This window comes from Drosophila navojoa, chromosome 2 (genome assembly GCF_054131105.1).
Source record: "Drosophila navojoa isolate 15081-1374.11 chromosome 2, UAZ_NAV_1.0, whole genome shotgun sequence".
Lineage (NCBI taxonomy): Eukaryota > Metazoa > Arthropoda > Insecta > Diptera > Drosophilidae > Drosophila > Drosophila navojoa.
Window position 1 is genome coordinate 23,159,147 of NC_142890.1, and position 25,004 is coordinate 23,184,150.

A 25,004-nucleotide genomic window follows, 5' to 3' on the forward strand; every position below is an offset into this window, starting at 1 on the left:
TAAATGAATGTATGTATGTGCGCGTGTGTGTGTGTGTGTGCGAGTGATTTGCTAGAGTCCTGCCCATTCCAACACAAACCATAAATTGTAAAAACAAAACAAGAGCTATTTCCTAATCTCTCGATTTGAATAAAATATTTATTATAAAATTTCACTTGGCTATGAAGGATTTGGCCAACGTTCTTCTGGCCATCAATTTATTTCGAATATTCAAATAAAATATTCGACTCTAGCCTATTTTGTATAATATTGTGAGTGTGCATTTATTTTAATAGATTATTGTTAGGATTTATGTTTTTCATTGAGATTTCTCTTGCATTTTGCTGAAATTTAAATATTTAGCTTCTAAGTTCACTAAGTAGATAAATATGTAAAAAAAATTTTTTAAAAAATGTTTATAAAATAAAATAAAATGTATAAAAATATATATGACTTGACTATGGTATATTTGAGTATTATATATATAGTAATACATATATGTATATTGCCAATTTGTGTATTTGCCAATTTGTTTATTTTTTTTTTATAAAATTCTATAGTTTACTTCGTGACAGTATAATTAGTGTCTAGCATTAACAATTTAGTTAGTCTGTTAGACGTTATACATACATAAATATATACATATTTACATATAAATATCTAGACTTATTTCATTCCTCTTCTCTTCAGCTCTAAGTTACATACTTCAAATACTTCAAATCATTGTAGTAATATTTTTCTCTTGAAAATGGGAACTCAGGACATATCGGTATTGTTAATTGTATGTAACAGACAAAGGAAGGCGTGGCAGACCCCATAAAGTTTATATATTTATATATATATCGTTGGCAACAGCTGAATCCATTCATTCCGACGTCTGTCCTTTTGAAACGCGGCGATCTTAGAAGCTAAATCAGCTAGTTTTTCTTCTTCTTCTTCTTCTCTTGTTATTGATAGCTTGATTAGCTACGAGGTCAATCTCAGTCCACAGCTAATAAGTTTTGCCTATATGGCACTCAGTTGCTCCAAAGCCAGTCAGCGCTGTAGCAAAATATTTCGAATCTCAAATTGTTAGATTTTCATATATTATATACACATTCATATACAAACGCTCTACTACATTGACCTTAAGGTTTCTTAGCCACTTAATCATATTTATTAACAGAAATAACATATTTATAACAATTTTTTTTTTTTTTAATTTTTAAACTCTTTATTTAACTTTGTTATCTGAATTATAAAAATTTGACTACTTATTAAAACTTGAATTTTTTAAAATGATTTTACAGTTAACATATTGTGCTGAATTAGTTACGTATTTGAATTTTAAAAATTATTTGACCTATTTTTCTTTATTTCATTACTCTATAGTATTTATTAGACTTAGCAAAAATTTAGCGTAATATCATTGAAATAGAAAATTTGCTTATTTAACTTATTTAGGAACTTTCTATTAGCAAAAATCAATATTTATAAATATTTATTTATAAATATGCATAAGAAAACTTTATTAAACAATTTAAACATATAAATGGATAAGTGCGAAGGATTTCAAGTCTTCTCATTCTACAACCTTAGACTTATCGATCTTATGTAAAATTAAGTTTTGGCTTTTAGAATACGATCCTACGTTGGGCTAACGTCTGGATTGGCATATTTTAAGTAATCAGGCTGCAGTTCGTGTCTTTTCGTAAGCCGGAGCTGTCTCCATTGGAGCTATCTCCAGCTTGGCATCCTCGAATTCGCTCCCCGCCTCGCTCTTGGTGTCATTGTCATTCCAGGGCTGCGTCTCGGCCGTGCCCCAAATGAGGTAGATGATATTGCCGGCGAATAGCACCGTGGCCGCAATGCTAAACACAATCTGCCACTCGCTGCGCTCCGTGGGATGCTGCACCAACACGCCCACCACAAGGGGCGTGAGCATGGCCACCAAATTGGTGAAGGTGCTGAGAATGCCAGACAGTATGCTGGCATGGACAGGCGATAGATCAATTGTGTTCAGCTCGCTGCCAATTGTCGCCGCACTGCTGACGCCCACGCTGAGCGTGACCAGGGCCAGGGCGAGGGGCTTCTGTGAGGCCTCCACAAAGCCCAGGGCCATCATAATGACAGCCGGTGTCCACAGGGCGATGCTGTTGTAGGTCTTCCGCAGCGCTGTCAAACTGAGCCGACGCCCCTGCAGCAGCACGTCCGCAATGATCAGGTACACATAGCACATGGCCCACATCAGCAGGAAGGGCAGCGCCGAGAAGAACGCGTTGCTGTGCATCTGGAGGCCCAGCACGCCGTTCAGGTAGGCGGGCAGCTCCGTCTGCATCGTGGCCAGGCCCCACGTGTCCGCGCAGCGGGCGCAGAGCAGCGCATAGAACGGCGGCGATGTGAAGATGCCGCGCCACGGTATGGCCATCTTGCGCTCCCGCCTCAGGCTCCGCTGCAGGTCGCCAATGATGTAGCGCTGCTCGGCACGGCCAATGCAAGGCGCCTCGCTGGCCCGATTGGCCCCAAAGAGCAGCCACAGCATGCACCAGGACAGGCCGACGGCACCGAAGACATAGCTGATGCCCGGCCAGCCCCAGCTGGAGCTGGCCAGCATGCCGGCTGCGTACATGGCCAGGACGTTGCCGCAATCGAAGCCCGTGTAGGCGAAGGCGCCTAGGCGCGTGCGCTCCACCACTGGCGCCCAGTTGGCCAGATGCTGGTGGATGCAGGGCAGCGTGAGCCCGTGGCAGAGGCCCTGCATCAGGCGTATGGAGCAGTAGGCGCGCCACCCGGCCAAATAGATGCCGTGCGGCGTCAGGGAGCTCAGCAAGGCCGATCCGAAGCTGCCCAGGAAGAGCACCAGCTTGACGCCGAAACGTTTGCATAGGTAGCCGCCGGCAAACTGGGTCAGCGCCGAGCCCCAGTAGAAGCTGGACAGGACGTAGGATTTCTCTGGCTCCGTCCAGTTGTAGTGCTGCGAGTGTAAATGGCACAGTTCTTATTTGGGGGCATTGTGCATCTTAGAGGAGGCGTGGCACTTACGGGTACATCAACATTCACGGACGTGGCATTTGTCATGGCCACCACGGCCACGCCCACATTGAGCTGCAGTGTGGTATTAACGACCAGGCCCAGGAACAGCAGCAAAGCCTGCAGATGACGCAGTCCAAGGCGAGGCACTGAAATGCAAATTAGACACTGAAATCCATGCCCTCTATTTCCATTTCCACATCCATTTCCCCTTTCGGGCAACACCCACCTTTCTCCAGGTCCACATCCGTGTCGGTCATTCTGCTTGAGCGGCTTCGTTGTTGTTCGCAAACTGGGCAAAAGAGAACAAACAAATTCTGGAATCCCCTCAAGTCCAAATGCAACAATTTCTACTTCAGCTTTGCCTCTGCGACTCTCGATTTGTGTTTTTGTCTCACCTACAAAGAGGAAAAGTTAAGCGGCATTAAAAATGGTGTGTAGAGCAAGTAAAAGTGCTAAAGTCGATATAGGAGACATACGAGATACGGGGGCTAAGTATCTACTATTTGATATGCAAAAATTATTTGATAATCAAATCTAATATTCGACTAAAGGCATATTTCGATGAATGTATTAATTATATTCGATTTATAATTAATACATTCATCGAAATATGCCTTTAGTCGAATATTAGATTTGATTTGCTAATATCAATTTTAATAAATAATAAAAAAAATATATATATATCAATCAAGCTTCCAGTTCCATCGAAATATCATCTTTATTGCTCACAAATAATTTTAAAAAATGATCGAAACTTTTTTATTGGAAATAAATTAATTGAAAAGTGAATCAATAAAAGCAATTATTAATATTACAATATATTGTAAAATCTATTTATATTTTAAATGAACAAATTGCAGCAAGTATCAATCAGCTAGCTGGACTAGCTATATCACTTATGGGCTCTGTTCCGCCTTCTACCTCTACCAGAAATTTACTCACAACTAAACTTTTCTCTCAGCTTGATTCACACAATTTCAATCACATTGTTTCGTACAATAAAGCGAGCTTTCACAAAAACTCTAATGAGTTGACAAAAGCTTAAAAACTCATTGCCATAAATAATTCATGTGAGCAATAAAAAGGCCAACTCATTAGTCGAGCAATTATCGCGTAATAATTGATATATTTTACTTGATATATAGAGGGCAATATATTTTGATAGCTTCGCGATTATTTTACGGCTTCACACAAAATAAACTAGTTTTATATTGAATAATATATTTTTTCTTTTTTTTTATTATTTTATTCATTTCTATTGTAATAGTTTGCTAATTTTTGTGCTAATAAAAATGACTTTGTATTTACAAAATTGTATTTCAAGAGTTCAGCAATTAGCGAATGATCATATTTGTCAAAGAAAAGTAGAATAAATTGTAGGAAGTGGATAAATATATGAGCTCAAATAAATAAAAATAAATAAATAGTTCTTAAAGTAATTTTGAAAACAAGAAAAAAAAAATAATAATAATAATAATCATTTAAACTTAATAATAATAATAATTATATTTCTCAAAATTATTTTAGGTATTTCTATAACATATATTTCTGCAATCAACCATAATATTATATATATATATATACAAATATTAGGTTGAATTATTTATATAAAGCAGATCTCAAACGAAAAATTGCAAATTTACCAACAAAATTTTAATAAGAACAAAAATTTAATATATAGGCCAAAAATGTTTTTTCTTGAATAGACATAATTTCTTTAGTGAATATTGCAAAGAAAAAAAATTAATTTAATAAATAAAACAATATAAACAGAAAGCATTTTGAAGGTGAATAGAGATTCTCTATTAGAGACGAAATAAAATAGACATTAATATAAATAGATAATTATATATTTTTATATACATGTGAGTATAGTTTTTTTTTAAATAATTTTATACATTTTTTTTAGGGGAATAAAAACCCCATTAAATCCACGCTATCAAGTTGCTCCTGCGCTGAACCATTTGTTTACAGCAGAAGGAACGGGATTGAAAATTGAAACTTGACCAGGGAATTAGCAGTGGCACAAAGTTTTATTTGTTTGTTTTTGGTTTTGTTTTTGTTTTTCTTGCATTGTTTCGACGATTGTTTTGTGTGTTTGTGTGTCTGTGTGTCTGTGGGGCTCTTTGGCTGTGCTCAAAAATTTGGTTGACAATATCAATGAAAAGCAGGACAGAACTTTATAGTTGGTCTATAGCGACTGCGTGATACTTGTTCATGCTAAAACTAAATTCGAACTTTTTTTGCGAAAAATTGATGAGTGAAGTTATTCCACCCGCTAACGTTAATAATCTAATAAAAATATCTAGATATATTATTATTAATATTTATATTTCGTTTGATCAATTCATAGAGATTGTTATGTGATTGTTGTAATTGTAAGATTGGAATGTTCCCATATAACCTTAAAATTTTTATATGGGAATGGTTCAACAGAACAAGAATAAAGTCGATCATGCTGTAGGAGATGGAGTAATACTCAACTTGTCATTGTTTCCCAGGCAATATACCTAATATATAGATTATAATACGGAGTAATACCCAACTTGTCATTGTTTCCCAGGCAATATACATAATATATAGACTACAATACCTCCAGTATTACATTTAATAGCATAGATCTATTTAATAGATACACATTAACATAATTTAGTTCAAGCAAGTAGTCGAAAAGCCAATACACTCTCTTTGATTTTTGCCAACGGGTAGCGAAAATAATAAAAATGCCTGTATATACACAGTTGAATCTGTGTTGCTAACAATATACTTTTGGTGCCATTGACAGTCGCACACACGCACACGCACACGCACGCATACATGCACACACCGAAATTTGCAATCCAAACCATGCGTCTGTGTCTTTTTCAGTGCCAGCCATCTCTATACGAATTTTGTTGTTGTTGATTTCGCATGCTTTTTCAATTGTTCGAAAAGCTGCCAATACGAATCGGACAACGTGCTTTAGTTGTGGTGCTGACAGAGGAAGGGTTGGGTGGGGTGGGGTGGGCGTCTCTGATCTGGCGCTTACAGCCTACTAATGCAGCTATAAAGCAAATAGTAACAAAAACAACAACAACAACTAGCAACAATGCAATGGCTGCAGCATATTCGAACATATTTTTGGGTCCCATGCAAATATTTGCACATTCGAATTTTTGTTTACATTTTAGTGCAAATTTCGCAAATTACTTGCTTGACAGTCTGGCAACCCCTACGCGCACCACAACCCCCCACCGTCCAACCCCTCCACCCACAATTGAGCAGCATATCATGCAGTCGCTATGTGTGCTAATATATACATAATATATAATATATATTATTTTCCTTCGTTTTTATTTGGTTTTTGTTTTACATTTAATTTAAGTAAATTTGTGACATGTGCCGCGCATTAGGCCAGTGGCGTCGCCAACAGGGTTTCAGCCAATTACAAATTACGGACAGTTAGTGTTTTAAAAGTGTCAGCATTAGTTATGTATAATTTTTTCTATGTGCTTGGTTACGACCCCTTTCCTTCCACGCCACTGTGCACTGGGTCTATATTAATGTCTAGCAGTCGGCTTGCATTTATTAAAAACAAATAGACAACACACATATCTGACACTCTCACACCCACAACTAGACACACACACACATGCACATATGTTAACACTGCATGCAAATACATTTATGCATTTAGTGTTATTTTAATTTAAAATATCTGCCGATTTATTGTGAGAATTTTATAAAGCTTTTAGGTCGCAACGCAGCTACAACAATCGAAAGACTCTATTTATACACATACATGTGTGTATACATATGTATATGCAAACACATGTGTATGTGTGTATTTATGGATGCAACAGATATGATGAAATGAATCGAAGCAAAGCTTAACCGAAAACTCTCCGAGTGGATGGGATTCTTATTGGAACATAGCAATAGTTACCCGAATTTCCAATTGGACTTTGTACTTTTGTTTACACGCTCATTTTTCGGGGGGTATACTCTTCGCACAGTGTATTCTATTAATATCCAATTTTAGTACTTTTTACAATTTTGTTATTTTTTCCGACTAATTTCTCGCCTTTTTTTGCTTATTTTGTTCCGTTTAATCGTTTAGCGCGTCCGTCAACTGCGCTTTGTTTATGCAAATAACTTTTAGACGTTCGCTGCCAACCAATTTAAATCTCGCTTAATAAAGTTCTATCCCCGCTGCCTGTTTTGCTCTGCTCCTAAAGTGAATGGCGAATGGCATGGAAATGTTTTGTGGAAATCTAAAAAAGAACAGATCAGGCAGCGCTTGGCTTGAGCGCGTATCGTTTGGTAAATGTATTCAATACATTGCTTGGTGCTTCAATAAATTTAAAATATTTTCTTGTGGCTTTAATTGGAATTGATTGATCGGTTTTACCATCATGAGAAACTTGTCCAAAATTCACATTTAACCCCCTTTTGGCTTATTTTAAAAGTGAACGCTGCGTGTGCATACTGTCGAAAGCTGGCTGCTGCAACAGTTTCAGCGGAACAGCTGATCGTTGCAGATTTCTGTATACCATCTGTTGCTAACATGTTCTGAAAATCAACAGGTTAGATTATTGAAGTCGATATCGATAAGAAGTACGTTAACAAACTGTTCTGTGTACTGTCGACAGTTTTCTTGTGGAAAACATGCGTTTTCTTAAAGCTGCTTTGAATATGTTAACAAGTTGCATTTAATAAATTTATAGTTAATAAAAATGTGACGTTTAAGTATATTATATATTTTGCATTAACATAAGGCGTTGTCTATCGACTGCAAATCTAAACATATTTTTAACAGACGATCCAGATGGCGGTTAAATTTAAGCGCAATCATTAAACGGCGATTTTCGTTTTTTCTGCTACTTGACAAAGTGAGAGCTGTAAAACTAATTCTAATTTGTAGCTGTATTGAGTTAGATTGCAATTTCGAGAGTATTTTAAGTCATTTTGGTAGTTTTCTTATTGATCGCTGTTAATAGCAGAGCAGAAAAGAAATATGTTACTGCCTCTGTTATGTTATTCATTCGTCGGCGTTCTCTCTTTGGCGTCGTGCGATCTGCAATTCTCTCATTTACTGTTAATGTTGTTGTACGTACACATGTTTGCGGACGGCGAAATAAATTCAAAATTTACGAGTTTTAACTTTTAGACTTAGTTTGTGCGAAAGCAGCGTGCCTTAGAGCAATAAATGCCATTAAATTTCGGTTTTTAAAAAGGAAATAGCAACCGCGTACAAAATCGAATTGAAATATTTACATTGTGGCGACAAAACGATCGCAAAAGACGCGCAAGCAAATAAACAAATTTGCGGCCGTCATCTCGTCGTGTGTGTAAGTGTATGAATGTGTATGGATGGCTGTATTCGTTGCGTGTGATTCAATTGTTTAAGCAAACAGCAACGGCCACTGGGCAATTTTTTCAAAATCATTTAATTGCATTAACAACAACAACAACAACAGTAACCAACCAACAACCAAGTGAGCAGCTGCCCAAAAAAGAAAAGAAAAAGTAAAATATAGAAAAGGAAAAAATGCCGCCAAATGACGCGACGTCATAAAATAGCGATCCAATAGTAAAAAAGAAAAATAATATATATTACAAATATATACAGAAACGAGAAAATCAATTAAATTTGCTTCTTATGTCAGTTTTGGTCACACAGTTTCGTTTGATGTCTGATTAAAAAAATTTCGTGCATTTGTTCTCGTCTTGTCTTTTTGGTTTTGTTTTATTTTTAAGCTTTTTCGTGTATCCTTTTAACATACAATTCGCGCGTGTTGTGCGTTGTCCTCGTCTGGTCACACTCGCTTATCTGTCCTCGCGTCGCTGTTAACGAAGAAGCTGAAGTAGCGAAGTGAACACGCGCGTAATTCTCACATCCTCACACCCCACCTCTTTTCCCCTTTTTTGTGTTTGTGACATTTTTGGCATTCTTATTGCATTCCACGTGTGGTTCGTGTTTTTGTTTGTCCCGTCTCGAATATCGTCTCGTAAGTGCTTTTTGCCGCCGCCAAAATTCGAATTGTTTGCTAATGTTTTCATTGGTGTAATTTTCCTACAATTCTCTGTGCTTTGCCCTTTTCTAGTGATCCATTCTATAAATTTTCTACGTTTCATTTTAATGAACGTGCTAAAAAAGTTATTGTGAAAAAGACAACAGAAAAGAAAAACTAAACTTCAAAAAATCAGTTGTCAAATTTAACGGATTCAAATTCGACAACGAGAACATCCACAACATTTGACCCGTTGTTTTGTAAGTTTATTTAATTAATTTTGTTGATTTTTTATTTAAATTTTATAATTTATATTAGTTATAACACTAAGGTTTTTCTTATCACTGTTATCTCATCTAATTTTACCTACTTGTACATGCATCCAAAACTCTACCTAAACATATCTTTGTGTTTGTATATATGTACATATGCACACAAACTCACACAACATACGCATTTACATACATTATACCTGTTGCCCTCTTGTCTACCATCTCTACCATGTCCGTCTGTCTCGCTTGCACATGCTGGCATATTTGAACATTCATTGTCAACGGTTATTTCATGATTGCGCTTTGTTGTCTTCATTTTAGCTCTTGCCTGCCTTGTTAGTTTGCTTTGTTGCTTGTCGCGCAGTTGCGTTCACTTACATGCAAACAAATACTGGCGTCTGAATATAAGTATGTATGTATGTTTGCGCATGTATTTTCTTATTGTACATTCCAACCACCATTTCATTTTGGCTTACCTCACTTCACCTTGGCTGAGCCCAGCTCAGCTCATCTTTAATCGTATTTCGGCTACACTATGCCCTTATTGGCAACGCCGCCTTTAACGTTGCTCTTGTCTGCTCTGTTTTTGATTTTCGCCGCTCTGGCAGCGCTACGCTGTCGTTTTCATTTGCTCAACTTCATGGGCAGCGCTTCCTTTTTGCATAATTTCGCTGATTCATCGCAACGCTCAAAATTTAACGTTCTTTTTTTTCGCTTTTTGTTTTTGTTTTCATATTTTGGTTCGGTAGCAATCTGTCTGTGTTTCTCGGTCGCGTTTTTGGTTTTGACCACAGGCGAACGACATATAAGTACACACAATAACTTGATAGTGTTGTTGGTGCTTTTTGTTTGTTGCGTTGACAGTCAGTTTAACATTTTCGCTCAAGCGTAATGGAGCTTTTTGTCGGGGTCAGCTTTTAGCGTCCTAACCTCAATATTTGAATTTGATCAATGAGTTTTCTGACTCTTATTAACACCAATTAAATGCAATATCTAATCTTTCACTTAAACACTTTAAAGTATTAAATATAAAAATAATCAATTTTAATAAATTTTTTAAAAATTCAATTTGTTGTATATATTTGTAGATATACTTTGAAAACGTAATTTTTTTTTTGCACACACTAAACACTATATAGTTACATACTTAGTGCAACAAGAGCCGTTATTTTCTTTAAAGCTCATTTAACCCACCTATGCAGCTGTATTGTCCAGCTGTAATAACAAGAACAACAACAATAATAGCAGTGGCAACAACAAAAACAACAACAACAGCAGCAGAAAAATTAACTACTCAACGTCGCGTAATTTGCAAACAAAAGTCATTAAAATATCAAATTAGCGTCTGGCGTTGAGATTTAGTCAAGTTTCCCAATGATGATGTTGACGCCAGTTGTGCCTCGATGACTGTAAACTGAACGACTGACTATGAAATAACTGAGAATGTCTGGAAATGTATGCATGTATGTATGTGTGTGTCTATCTGTGTGTGTGTGTGTGTGTTTGGGTAGAAAAATGGAAAGTAAACCCAATGAGGCACCCGCATAAGCTTATTTGCTGATTATATTCTACGTATACATATACAATTATATATTATATATTGTATATGCATATGTATATGTATATAATTGATATTTGTATAAAGTTGGCAGACCGTACGTCACATCTGCTTTAAAACTTTCCAAAACTAACATAGATTTGCAGCCCAAATACATATGGCAGTTTTTTATCTCTATTCTTTATCTTAATATGGAATCCAAAAATAATATATAATTTATTTACCTAATACATTAGTTTCTATGATATCCATTCAGAAATAATGAATGTGACCCCATTAGTAGATAAGTGTAGCTACTGATAGGCGATTCTCTCTCTAGTACAATGATATTCCGCACATATCTTTTTTGGTAATACACTTATCGTATCATGAAGATTTTTCGTCAAATTAGTAAACGTTTTTTAAAATTAAGTTTAATTGTTTTGTTCGATTTTTCTTGTAAATTATTATTAATGAAAGCGCATTAAATATTCGACAACCAAATAGTTATTTTTTTTATCACTTAGCTTATCGGAAAAAAATTGCCGATAACAGAATTGACATGTGCGCACAGTGCGCTCTTCTTCATTGTCTAGGCAGGTGAGCAGAAAGGGAGACGTGGGCATTTTTTCAATGTTTTGCTGTTTTTGCAGTTAATTGAATCAAGCGGGACGGAGAAAGAGAAAGAAAGAGAGAGAGAGAAACCGAGAAAGAGATAGAAGCAGAGAGAGAGAGATAGGGAGAGAAACATGTTTTACCTGGACTGAGTCACACTGGAGCTGTATTGAGTTGAAGGAACCCATTGGTTGCGGGTTGCAAAAAGTATTTCAAGTAAAATTAAAAAAATAAATAAAAATATAAATACAAATAGCTACAACAATAAGATGAACATTATCAACATTGGATTAAAGGCATTTAAAAGCTAATTTATGTTTGGCTACAAACATTTTTGCTTACTTCGTAAAACGCGTAGTTGACTTGTCGATTGAACGATCTCATTCAAAATGCGGCCACACATCTCTTTGCTCTATATTTGGGCACACTCATAAACACGCATGCATAATGAGTAGATAAAGTTATCAGCTTACCAATACCCTATACATAACAGTTATATAGGTTAACTATATGTTAAATACTCTTAGTTTTGCAGTTAGGTATTTGCAAAAGGTATTTAAGATTCTCAATGCAGAGAAAATTTGCAATGGTAATACTTGTGCTTAAAAGTCTTTAATGGAATGAACAGAAGGAAAAACTATCTAGTAAAAAAATGCAAAAAAGGAAATTACAAATTTAAATAAATTCAATATCTCTCTAAAATATATGTATGTTCACTTTTTCCATATTTGCATACAGTTTTTGCTACCCCTTTGAGGTGTTTACAGGGCATACAAATTGTATCTGTATCTGCGCAAAAGTTCTGTGTGAAATACGCTTGCGCGACGGCAAATGCTCGACTTACCCCTCTCTCAAGTTCTACACGAACGGCCGAACGAACGCGTTTAATAAATTATCAAGTTGAATGCCCAGTTTCGAAATTTGACCTTGGGTACAAATTTCGGGTCTCGGGGCTCTACTCTATACGTATACGTACAGTAATTATGTCTGTGTGTGTGTGTGTGTCTGTTTAAATATCTTGTGATTGCTGACTGCGCTTATGTTTTCTTAGCTTGTCTGTAGTTTCTTTGAGCTTTGATGCGTTACGACTGTCGCCCGGCCACAGTCGGTTGCCCATGACTGGGAAGTGAAACTCTATAGCAAGTGCGTAAGTCTTGGGCTTCGCCTAATTAGCGCATCCATACAAATTAACTAACGCACATGCGTAACTTATAGATAAATAGATGGAGATACAGATACATAAATTCAAGCGAATTACGGCGTGTTGTGATTTTCGTTCATTTCGGAAATGATTAATGTGTTGGTCGTTTCTTTTTTTTACTCTTCATATATATGTATAATTTTGTTTCTTTTTTTTACTCTTTGGCTCTAATGTCTGAAATAAATTGCCCTTGCTCTTGGTAGGCAGCCAATTGCAAACCGGTTTTACCATCAAATTTAATGAGAGTTGAGAAACGGGCAAAGAAACAGACCCACAAGAGAGAGAAGGAAATACATTATGCAATGCCTACATATATATTATAGAACATCACCTAAGCTTGTTACCAAGTTGTTAAACATCAAGAAAATATCACACTAGTGCAAAGTCAGGTCTATAAGAAAAACATTTTGTGATTTATAATTACATTTCCTTAATTTTACAGTGTGTAAATTTTTCATGGAACTATCTGTGGTTTTTAATAGTCACTTACTGTGATATCTATATACGATACGTATTTACTAGATTATATTACTTTCGATCCCTCCATGGTGCCATATGTATGAAATCTAAGAATCAATTAGAGTTCGATCTTCTTATAGAGCAAGATCAAAATATTTGATAACTATATTATATATAAATAATATATAAATTACTAAAAGCAGCAGTATTATATTCTTCAAATCTTAAACCTCTGATTTATAAAATTGGATAAAAAAAAAGTCTAAAAGAAAATCTAAACCCACTACCAAATTTTAATAAGAGCTGGTATTGGAATAATTATTACAAATTGTATTATAAAAGAAATATTGTTCAATTATTTTAATTAGTGGTATTAAATTCTTGAATATATAATAATGAATTTGTGAGTTTAGCTCTATATCAAATGCAAAATTTAGATTTATCATATAAATTTTCATAAAACATTTATAGCATTTGCATCAAATTTATAAATCTACCTCTGCTTTTAGTATTTTATTTACATACTAATAGCAGAACTATGAAAATCGAAACCTTTTAAAATTCTGATTCATCATTTGAAATGACAAAATTTTTTACGTTAAAACAATTATGATATGAGTATAAAATCCATTCGAATTCCCGCCTTAAACTTTGATTACATTCACCATAAATTTGATTTCAACGTTTCGCAGTTAAAGCAGCTTTAATAAAAATATATTTTATTGATTTTAGATTTCTTCTGTTTATTTTTGTTGGCCTCACGCAACGGTCGTAAAACATAAAAGCTAATCAGCTCGCGCTGTTGGATTTTTGAAGAAGCATAGTGAATAGTGAATAATATTCACACACATGCCCAGCATCTGTCTGCATAAATATTTATTGATATTTGACATGATCGATCACTCAAATAGAGAGAGAGAGAGAGTGAGAGGTGACGGTGAGGGTGAGCGTGGGTTGGGATAGTGTTAAATGCTTTTGGGCTCGTTGATGAGCCAATTTGTTGAGCTGTTGAAATATGCAAATGAGACATGTCCTGTTGCTGCCTCTGCCGCTGCCGCAGCCTCTGCCTCTGCCTCTGCTGTGTAGTCGATGATGTGGCCTGTCATATTGGGCGTCATTTTGTGGCTAGAAATATGTGGCGTTACGCTTTCGTGTTGATTTGTATAATAATCATACACATTCAGTCAGCTAGCCGAAGGTGGAAGGGTGCAAAGTCGGCTCCCCCTGAACAGACTGTTGTTGTTTGTTGCTTTTGGTTTGGTCAGTGCGTTGAGGTCTTTCGTTCTCACCTATTTGGAATTGCGGTGCTTTGCTTTTATCACCACGCACGTAAATGTCAGGCATAAGCCCCTCGGTTTTAAAATATCACAAGGAATTTCTGTTCATTTCACTCCCTCTGTGTGGTGTGTGTGTGTGCGTATTTGATTGATAAGAAAACGATGCGACAGCTGTTCGGAAAAATGCCGGCTAACTGTTTCTAATACTCTTGTTGATATGGGGCATATTTATGTGGGGTATATTTATGTTTCTGTTTAGGTTTTTTAATTGACACGTTAAAAGTGTTTTCTGTTTATAGACTGGGGAAAATTACGGGAAACTTATTTTTGTCATCGTAGCCAGAAAATGTGTTTTCAATATAGCTGTAGTATATTATATTTATAAATATATATGCTCTGGAGCATCTATTTCAAATGTTAAAATTTGAATTGCCAAAAGTGAACATATCTATTGAAAGGGTATATGGGTGTCGGGGTTTACATTTAAGTGCGCGTACCTACTTTATTTTTCTTCTTCTTCAATCTAACCCGAAAAGGGGCTGCAGTTGCAGACCCTAGCGGAATAATCTGAATGCGTAATTAGGGTTGCATTTGTCCGGTTTCCTAGTGCTTAAAGACGTTGCTAAATTGCCCTAAACCGATTCTCAGTGGTGCAGCGTCTATCACATATTGAGTACCCCTAAAGTCTAGGCTGGTTTTTCTTTAGAGTTTGTGTTGATATTTTCTCTACCCTTAACTCATATAATTTATTTTTCAAGCAATATATTCAAATTTATTATAAGTCATATGCTCTTCTAATTTCTATTATTGTTAAATGTTCTTTATATATATATATTTAATAAATACTCATCATTAAAAAATGTGTGAGTGGCATGTTAAAGCATTTAGCACCTATTAATATTGTATAGACCTATGTATATCTGTATCCATATATAAAATTTATCATTTATTACTATTATCCCATGCAAATTGATATAATACCTATATAAAAACTGGTATAACACTGTTCTATTAACTATATAAAAACCATAAATATTTATTTTGTAACAACCTTATTCTATATATACTATATTGTGTACTCGTGTGTATCAATTGAACCCAACTCTTTCACACACTTTGACTCTATTGTTCTGTTTATACGCTCAACTGTAAACCACACAACCACTAAATTAAATGCGATGATCAAACAAATAAACTGCATAAAAACAATCATAAAAAAAGAATAAAAACAAAAATGAAATAGCATTTAATAAATATAAAATACATTTCCTCTCCCGCACAAACACATCTATTTACCATACCTATACATATATGTATATATATATGAAGCTAAATCAAATAGCTATGAAATGTATATATAAACAAAATAAAAAAAAAAAAACTATTTATATATATGTTTATATATTTATATATTTATTCTATTTTATGCGCTTGTTGTGCTGTGAATTTTGTTCTATTTTTTTGTTTCACACTCTCCAGCTCTCCACCCTCTCTCCCTCTCTCTCTCTCTCTCTCTCTCTCTACCTCACTCTTTTTTGTGTACCTTGCTCTTTCTAACTGCCTTTCATTCTCCCGCACCATATTCCATCGCTGTGCTTGTTATTTTGAAATGTTTTCTAAACATTGATACAGCAATTTTTTATGACACTTTCACAATAAATTATTGGTTCCACCTTTATAAATTTATATGTGTATATATATATATGACATGCATATCTTCTGTCCCTTTTTCTCGAAGCATCAAATGTGCATTCGCCTACGCTGCAACACACACTTCTACAACACACACACACAAACACACCATTATCAGTATATAAATATACAATTTATTTAACCCAAATCTGTTGCATTCAAGCGATTTCTGTCCTTTAAACTGTCTTAATAACTTTTTTTGACTACTGATATTCTGTAATATATTAAATATTTTCTATCTATATCTTACAAATATTCCATATTTCTCATATTTAATGTTTCTCTGGCAGTCAATAGTTTTACCATATACCTCTATCTTTGTATTTCTTAGTCTTGTCTTTGTCTCTCTCTCGCTCTCTCTCTCTCTCTCTCTCTCTCTCTCTCTCTCTCTCTCTGTCTCTCTCGCTTTATCTTTCTCTCTCTTTCTATTTTCATGTATCTGTCTGTTTGTCTTACTTCAGCTTACTCCCTCTTTCTTCACACTATCTCTCTTTCACGCTCTCTCTCTCTCTCTCTCTCTCTCTCTCTCTTTCTATCTCTGTGTCCCTGTCTTTCATCCCCTCTCTATTTCTATCTCTTTCCGAGCTTATCTGCGCTTTTGCTTACCACATTTTTCAATATATCCAATATATATTTCCCCCAATTTTTCCGAAATACTGTTGTTTATAATAATGAAAGCAAAAACCATATACAAAAACTTGGTGTCTCATATATCGAAATTGTTTTGTTCTCTTTCGATTCTTACAGGCGCCCGCCCCCCTCACATCACGTTCGTGTATCGTGTGCAGTGTTTAGCCCCCCATACAAAAAGCCAACAGCGCATAAAATATACACAACACAACAGTCAAAAATTAAAATAAATTATAAATAATAATCAGAAGCAAAATAAACAAAAGGAAACCCATGAGCAGCAGCATCAGAAGCAGAAGCAGCAGCCGAACCCCGTTTGCAATTAATTCGATCAAAAGTAATTCAACATCTCGGCCAATTAAATTTGGTTTATTTGAAGTGAAATCGTTTTCAGTGTCAGTTCGCTCTTAATTATCGCCGAACTGTGCGTTCTCTATAAATATACCAATTGTGGTCGAAATAGACGCCACATATAAATACAAATCCGCATATCTATATCTATCTATAGAATAAACTCAACTTGTTGCGTGGCGTGTGATTTTTGTTGTTGTTGTATTTCAATATAATTTTCTTGTTTTATGCGAGTGCGTGTGTTAGAGAGTGTGTGTGTGTGCTGTGTTAAGTTTATTGTTTCCTAATTTTGTCTGAGTGTATTTAAGTGCGCTCCTTTGCATATGGCGCAATTACTTCCAATTGCTTTTATACACAATAAGTAGTTTTCTGTTATCGCGGCATATGAACAAAAAAAACAAAATCAAAAACAAAATCAGAGAAGTAGGAGCAACACAAAAAATCTAAAACATTCATCGACAAACGCTGCTAGACGAACGCGCCAGCCAACAAAGCCGGCTCACATGTGTGGGTTTCTTTAAAGTGGGTGAGTAATCAGCAAACCCAAAACTTGATTTCATATTATTCATAAATTTTTAGCAACTGATGATGATAAACCACATATACCTCATATAACCAACAATCAATTGAAGTCATCTCTAGTTTATACACGCATTTATACACACACACACACACAGACACAGAGAGAGCTACACAAGCAAACACGCGCTCACACACGCAGTACATATAAATGTGTGATAAATTCATTCATGCATTTGACTTTGACAATAAGTCAAATACAAATATACATACATACATATATATGTATATATATGTATGCCTTTAGCGCTGCCCCAGTGCAGTCATTTATGATTAATATGCCCTTTTCATTTGATATTAAAAAATTATAATGCCGAATATTCATGCAACATCTTTCATTCTTAATTGTTGATTATTGTGTAATCCATTGAAAAGGGGAAATCAGGGCGTGATGTTTCAGTGAAAATGTATGTAATAACCGAAACAAGGCTTGGCAGACCCCATAAAGTATGTACAGTATATGTGCTGTTCATCCCGTTTCCCTATTATCGATAATAATCGATTATTCAATTTCGATATACTATATTATAAAATAAATTGCATCCCATACTCAGGGGATCTTGTAGTCGAGCAGTCTCGATTAGAGAGCACTCCTATTATTATTATTTCTTTTGAATAAAAGTAAATTTTAATATGTTACATTTTAAGTATATTTTTTTCCATAATTAAATGTTTCACAATCTATTCAGAATCTTGCAAGAGAAGTTTGATTGTGTCATATAAAATATACATAATTAAATACTTCACAACCAAAGTTAAGTTGCAGCTATTTTCAAATCCCCTTTGAATGTAATATCTACCTCTAACTAAAGTTCTATGCGACTGTCGCCTTTATTTATGCAGAAAGTACAAAGTTTTTACCATTCAGTATAAAGTTTTGCGGTAAATATGATTCATATTATTTGTCTGTATGTAATAGTTGAACATAATAAAATATGTTTGGAAACTAAAATACATTTAATTTTAGGATTAGAAAACCTAATGAAAAGGTTACTTGTGGGAAGTTATATTAAAAAAAAAACAAACAAACAAATAAAACTATATAATATAAATATGGATAAAATGAAAGCTGTCGAATGTCAGTATAAAAATGTAATTCAGCAATATAATATAGTTATAGTTAAATAATATAGTTATAGTTAAGAGAGTTAGTTTGTGTTGCTATGACAGATGAGTTTAAGGAAACTTTGAAACAAAATCCCGCAAAGCATTCAGTCTGCGATATTCGATCTACGATATACGATATAGATATCTTTAGATAAAGATATATGTATCTTGCACATATTTTAAGACTTGTTTTGATTGCCTTTTGCCATATGTGCTCAGACGTTGGCTCTGCCGGGGTGTTTATTTTTACATGCCATGTGGCCAGTCTTACTCCTTTAGTTTCCTTTTGTTTGCATATCCACAGACATTATTTAGTCGCTGTCGGCAACCGCCTTTGCATGCTAAATAGATTTTCGTAGCCAAGTTCGCCAGCGTGTGTGGTTCAGGGTGCTGTGGCTCAGTGGTTGTCATTGTCGTCGTTTCGCTGAATGCCAAGAAACGGCTAAACTCACTTAGCGTAACGCAAGCACGCACCATCATAATCATTATAGAATGGACAGCGGAAGGCGAAAAGTTTAGCTCTGCTTGGCAATCTTAGCGGGCAACACCTGTTGTCAATTGCAGTTGCCGTTGATAGAGTTGAGGCATGCATTTGCAATTGAGTTTTGCTTGGGATGTGAAATAAAGCAGGAGATTTCCTGAATAGAAAGATCTAAAGACATTTGCCGAGATTTCAGTGAGCTTCTGCTCTGTAATTAAAAATTGCTCTAGCGATATTTTGAAAGAAATAGCCAAGTGAATTTTGTTTTGAACTATTACAAATTTATATACTCAACATTTAAAGCGAATTTTTTCAGCTGTGTTTACATTTCTATGAAATGACGAATTCATATGCTTTGGCATTATGTTTCGTTTCGTTTCGTTTCTATTTCCAATGCAAGAGAAGCCTTTGTCTCGTTCGCTTGGATTTCATAATTAAACTAAACAATATGCATAATTATATATTTATTTAGCGTTGTCTATTTGCGAGCGTGTTACTCCAGCGTTGATTTCTTGCGAAAACTGACGCAAGCGCGCACTGGAAAAATAGAACTGAGCTGAGCTGAACAGCTACAATAACAGTGGAACAACAATTGCAAGACTTATTTAAATAAGCGCTTGTCTGGCTACACAGTTCATCAAATGACAGGTCAGCTGTTTTTTGTTGTTGTGGTTTTTTAATTTTTGTTTTGGCCCATTGCCGTTTGGACTTGGGCGAAGGGGCCAAAGCACTGGTTGGTCCCACGCGACTCGCATTTCTGCCCGACGACATATGCACGACCCAAACAACACTAAATGTGCACATGTATGAGTGTGTGTGCTGTCTATTTGAGCACTTGAAACTCCCAGTCTCTCTGGAGTGCCTACCCATCGTATAGTTGCCCGGAACATGAGTCCTATGTCACAATGTTCGTGTTGCGTGCTGCGTTTGCGGCTGGCTCAATGGCCAACTGTAGACTCGTTTAGAGACGGTGCCAGCGCAGCAGTTTTAAGTGCATTCGCACATTAAACATTTCAAATTGTAACCAAAATGTACCAGTCCCAAATTTATGTATAATATATGTGCAGCAGCATGTACTCATTTGTGGATGTTGTAGCACTACATTCTACAAATGTCGCCTGAGCTGTTAGATCATTTGCTTTTCTATTTATTTCAATTGCCTTTAATCGCGTGGGCGCCGCTCATCAGCTGGCCAGCAAATGCTCTTAGCTGCTTGATATGAGTTTTAGACCGCTTTTTGTTGATTATATATGTATATACAGTGCAGCTCAACTAAATAGGTTTAACATTTATTATTAACATTTTATTTATTTTATTTATTTCTTGATATTTAGGTTTTTATTATTAACATTTTATTTATTTATTTTTTATGGTTTCCTATCCGAACATATTCAAATGAGCAAATGAAAACAAATAGTTAAACACTTTCTACATATTCAATGAGACGTTAATTTTTTCATCGTAACTTTTAATATTTGTCTATAATCAAAGCGAATAATCAGAGATGAATTCAATGATATTGCTGTTATTGTATGATATATATTTAAGGCTGTTTTGTAATGGGTAACATTTATTTTTAATATTTTATATAATTATGTCTTGCTCTGCAGTTTATTTTACTGTTTTGATTTATTTATTTATTTATTTTTTCTTAATACTTATTTTTGTTTTATCAATTTTTTCTTATAATGAATTTTTTTTTTTATAAATTATATTTTTTATTGTTTTTTATATATATGAGTTATTTTATTGCTTATAATATTTTTTCTTAAAAATTAAATCCATATTTTTATTTGCATCGTTTTTTGGTATTTAAATTTAATGTTTAATGTAAATGTTTTATTAATGTTATTTTCGTTTATTTATATTATATTAAGACTCCGTTAACATCAGACTGATTAAGCCAGCCACAACTCTGAGTTAAGATTTTTATTGTTGGTATAATTTCATTGTCTGGGATTTTATGCTGTCACAGAAATTGATCAGTGGGTTCATTGCCCTTGAATATTTAATTTCCAAATAGTTTTAGCTTTTGACAGAATTACCTGTCAAATAGAGTCTGTTGTTGTGATCGGACAAAGAGATTCTTAAAATTTCATTTGAGGTTCATACCTGATTTTATTGTTCAATAATCATTAAACCTAAGAGGTAAAGTGCTCCATTCACCTGAGGATAGGGTATTTATACATTTGTATTTTCGTCTAGCACAAGCTGTTAGCAACGCCCGCGCACACGTCTAATTGCTGCTTTATAAATATGGATTGACCATTTGGTCATAAGTATTCAAAACAATTTTCATCGCGCTTTTCTTTTTGCCAACTAGCACCTTCTGAATACATTGGCAAGACAATATAATCAGAACTTCAATTTAACAAATTAGCAGCAGAGGCAGCCGCGAAGAGTAAAGAAAATTGGCCAGTGGCAACACCTGTTGCCGGTCCAAGTTGGCCTGTAAAAATATCATTAAATTTCACTTAAGCAATGCAAGAGCCAAGCCAAACTCCAGACAACAACAGAGCGAGAGGGAGAATAAGAGCGAGAGCGAGAGCGAGAACGAATCACAGGGCGCTGGGTAAGAGGCTGGTTCTGCATTTTCCAGCTAAAGGGCAAGTGCCAAAAAGCAAAAACACCAACAACAACGAAAACAATACCAACAACCAAAAACAGAAACAACAACAACAACAACATGGTTTAGTTTTCTTGTTGTTTTTACCGCGTGCCGCGTGCGGCAACGGCGCGTCGTCGGTATCTTGTTGCTGCACGCCCAGTGCCCGTATCTCCCAGCTGCATCTTTTCGCCATCTGTCGCTGCCACACCTCACTGTACGGCCCCCCCATTGTGGCTAGTTGTCTGTGTGCGTGTGTGTGTGCGTGTGCAAGTTGTTGCACTTTGCGCTTGCGACCCACATTTGTCTTTGGCGTCAGTCGCCGCATGGATTTTCCGAGGATTTTCACCACTTGCGCTTGGCTTGGTGTTTTTGTTTCTTCTTCTTCTTCTTCTGCGTTTTGTTGTATGTTGAGCATTTCCGAGTGCATTCTTCGGACGGATGCACGAGACTGGAATTTGTTTCTTTTGTGCAGTGCATTCAATCTTTATGCGGTCGACATGGTTGTTGCGGTTGTTGTTGTTGTTTTTGGTGGTGTTGGTGTTGCTGTTGTTGTTGCTGAGAGATTTTCCTGGACTTCCTCCACTCAGTGGCACTTTTAAATTAAGTTAAAGTTACTTTTTGCATAATGCAGTGCTTTTTGGTCAAGTACTGGCCCGGTATTGCCTCTCTTCATGTGTTTTCTTTTGGCATGTGCCAAGCGCAGAGCATCCAAGAAATTTCACTGTTCACTCTAGCATTACAAATATGCATTCTGGTTTATTTGTTGCACTCTACTTGTGCCATAGACTAGGCAAACAAAAAGATGTCAGTCGACGGTGTTTGTTACCATACATATACATATTACATATGTTTGTGTGTGTGTGTGTATTTTTGTTAATTTGTTAGCATTCGAGTAATTTTGCAGTAAAAAGCTGATTGTTTTGAAATGAGGGAAAAGTAAAACAGCTTAAATTATCACAAATTAGAGTTTGAGAGTCGTTGCTAAGTTATGCTAAATATTAGTATTAAACCAATTGATAGATTTGCTCTTCTATGCGATTTTCATTAATGCAAGTGCTACTATCAGTCAATACATAGAAGGAGAGAGAGAGAGAGACATAGGCATGGGGATAGAAATAGAGAGAAAGATAGGCATAGAGAAAGTGAGATAGAGAGAGAGAAAGAGAGAGAGAGAGATTTAAAAAAAGAGAGAGATTTAGACAGAGATAGAGAGAGAGAGAGAGAGAGACAAGCACAGACAGATAAAGAGAGAGAGAGAGATAGGAAGATAGAGAGAGAGAAAGATAGGAAGATAGAGAGAGAGAGAGAGAGAGAGAGAGAGTCAGAGGGAGAGAGATAGACAGAGGGAGAGAGAGATAGACAGAGGGAGAGAGAGAGAAAGACAGAGGGAGAAATAGGCAGAGAGAGAGAGAGAGATAGATATATAGAGATAGAGAACAAGATATAAACAGAGAGAGTTAAACAAGAATAAAATGAAAGTAGGTAAATGGAGAGTTGGTTGAATTATCTATATATGATAGAATAATTTAAAAAAAAAATTTAAATATATATGAACTGTCCTAAAAAGAGTGCGAGAGAGATGAGAATTGAAAAAACGGAAATATTACAGAGGAAGAGGGAGAGAGAGTTGAAAGCTGACTTGGCCACAATTTTATGGTCCCAAAAAGAGAGATGAGAATCTAATAAATAGGATAGTAGAGAGAGAGAAAGAAAGATGAAAATAAAAACTAAAAAGATTGTCGAAATGGGCGGTTGGAGACAGAGAGAGACAAGTACTATATATTCACTGTCCCAAATAGTGTATCAAATTTAAGTAGCTAGAAAGAATAATATTTATAATTCAAATCCTAAATTAATTGAAGTGTCAAGATTCGTGTGATTAAATTTTATTTTCTTTTGCATATGGCAAAAATGATGGCAGTTCGTTTGTGCACGATTGGCATTTGATTTGGTGTGAATTCATTTAACTAATGCTTTTTGCCGGCTTACTTGTTTTTATCAAGTTCTCTTTTGCCTGTGGGCACTCTGCCATTTATTTATTTTTATTCGCAATTGAATTTCAATCTAAAATATTTCTATAAAAATATTTGTCGCACACTCGCCTTTGACGGCTCGAATAGCAAATGTACTTTCAACTTGTAGTTGGCGTATCATTTCTTTGCTCTGCTTAAGAGAATTCAATTTAAGTTTCTTTGGCTTGCTCTGTGCTTGATGACTTATGGCCGCATGTCGCTGGGATGGAAAGCACAATGTTGTAGCAACATCGGGCAGCAGCAGCACGCTCATCTGACGGATTGCCAAACATGAAGCGCATCTACAGTCGACACATGTTTTGCAAATAATTGAGATTTCTGGCCCAATGGTATTTCTTTTGCTGCGTTCCTCTTCCTTTTTTTTTTTCTTCTTTTCTTTTTGAGAATATTTCTAATTTGGATTTCATTTGCAGTAGTGACACCACCGAGACCGCTTCAGTTGGGCATGGTGCCAGCAGCCTCTCATCGTGGTTGGCCCTTCTCATATAATATAATATGTATATACATATATTTCTACCTCCATTATATGCGGCTAAGTATCATCTGCTTGTGTAGCAGCTCGTCTCAGCTCTTGGGCTGCGTGTCATGTCATTTGCATTGTTTAACACAATCTATTTTGGGTGGGCCATTCGCACTGATCTGCCGATAGTATCGGACTATGACAGCCAAGTGTCAACGGTCTGTTAGGGCCAGTGGTAATTGCTATGCAAAATCATCAAATATGCTAAACTTGTGCCAAACAGACGCAAAGATTTGGCTAAGCATGAGCAAGATAAATACTTTCTAGCATCTAAGATACTCGAGAGCTGTTAAGTACGCAGTTCATTGTTTATTTTGCTATTGTTGTTGTTGTTGTTGTTGTTATTATTGTTATTGTTGTTGTTGTTGCTGCATGAAGTGCCCGGCTCTTAAGCAGACAATGAACTAACATTGCTTTTGCCGGCCGGCCACATGTGAGCAGCTACAAAGCACATACATATATGATGACATCAGTTGATCAGTTGATGTTAACTTTGGACATACTACTGGACGTACATAAAAGTTGAAGTCAACGTTCAGTTGAGAGCGCTCGTTGTGTGTGTTGTGCCGTTGTCCACGCTGCCGTGCACTGTGGCACAAATCTATGATTGGCTGGAACAAAAACTAGGCTAAACAGACTTGTAGATATTTCATTTGTA

General features: G+C 35.7%; 2 protein-coding genes across 9 annotated transcripts in view; one reads left to right on the top strand and one right to left on the bottom strand.

Moving 5' to 3' along the window:
* Positions 1-1,295: 1,295 nt before the first annotated feature.
* Positions 1,296-10,694, bottom strand: LOC108659195 (putative inorganic phosphate cotransporter). 4 transcript variants are annotated; one of them, XR_016196171.1, is made up of 5 exons: positions 6,917-7,389; positions 3,218-3,386; positions 3,001-3,137; positions 1,584-2,932; positions 1,296-1,534 (listed from the first exon to the last, which is right to left on the bottom strand). XR_016196171.1 is itself a non-coding variant. In XM_089256184.1 (4 exons), the coding sequence occupies exons 2-4, from the start codon at positions 3,246-3,248 to the stop codon at positions 1,646-1,648; spliced, it is 1,455 nt and encodes a 484-aa protein (XP_089112310.1). In that variant the 5' UTR covers positions 3,249-3,386; positions 10,451-10,694; the 3' UTR covers positions 1,296-1,645. The 4 variants fall into 4 exon arrangements, 3 of the variants coding, with proteins under 3 accessions (XP_089112310.1, XP_089112309.1, XP_017967501.1); XM_089256184.1 differs by lacking the exon at positions 6,917-7,389 and adding an exon at positions 10,451-10,694 and having other exon boundaries at positions 1,296-2,932; XM_089256183.1 differs by lacking the exon at positions 6,917-7,389 and adding an exon at positions 9,733-10,301 and having other exon boundaries at positions 1,296-2,932.
* Positions 8,019-25,004, top strand: part of heph (polypyrimidine tract-binding protein 1 heph) — a 182,198-nt gene continuing 165,212 nt past the window's right edge. Inside the window, exons 1-3 of one of the 5 annotated variants that reach the window (XM_018112004.3) lie at positions 8,022-8,563; positions 9,078-9,244; positions 16,785-17,544. The gene's annotated coding sequence lies outside the window, so the exon portion shown is untranslated. Of the gene's footprint in view, positions 8,564-8,583; positions 8,982-9,077; positions 9,245-16,784; positions 17,545-25,004 lie in introns of those variants that run through there. The other 4 variants (XM_089256164.1, XM_089256169.1, XM_089256175.1 and 1 more) reach the window with 4 other exon arrangements.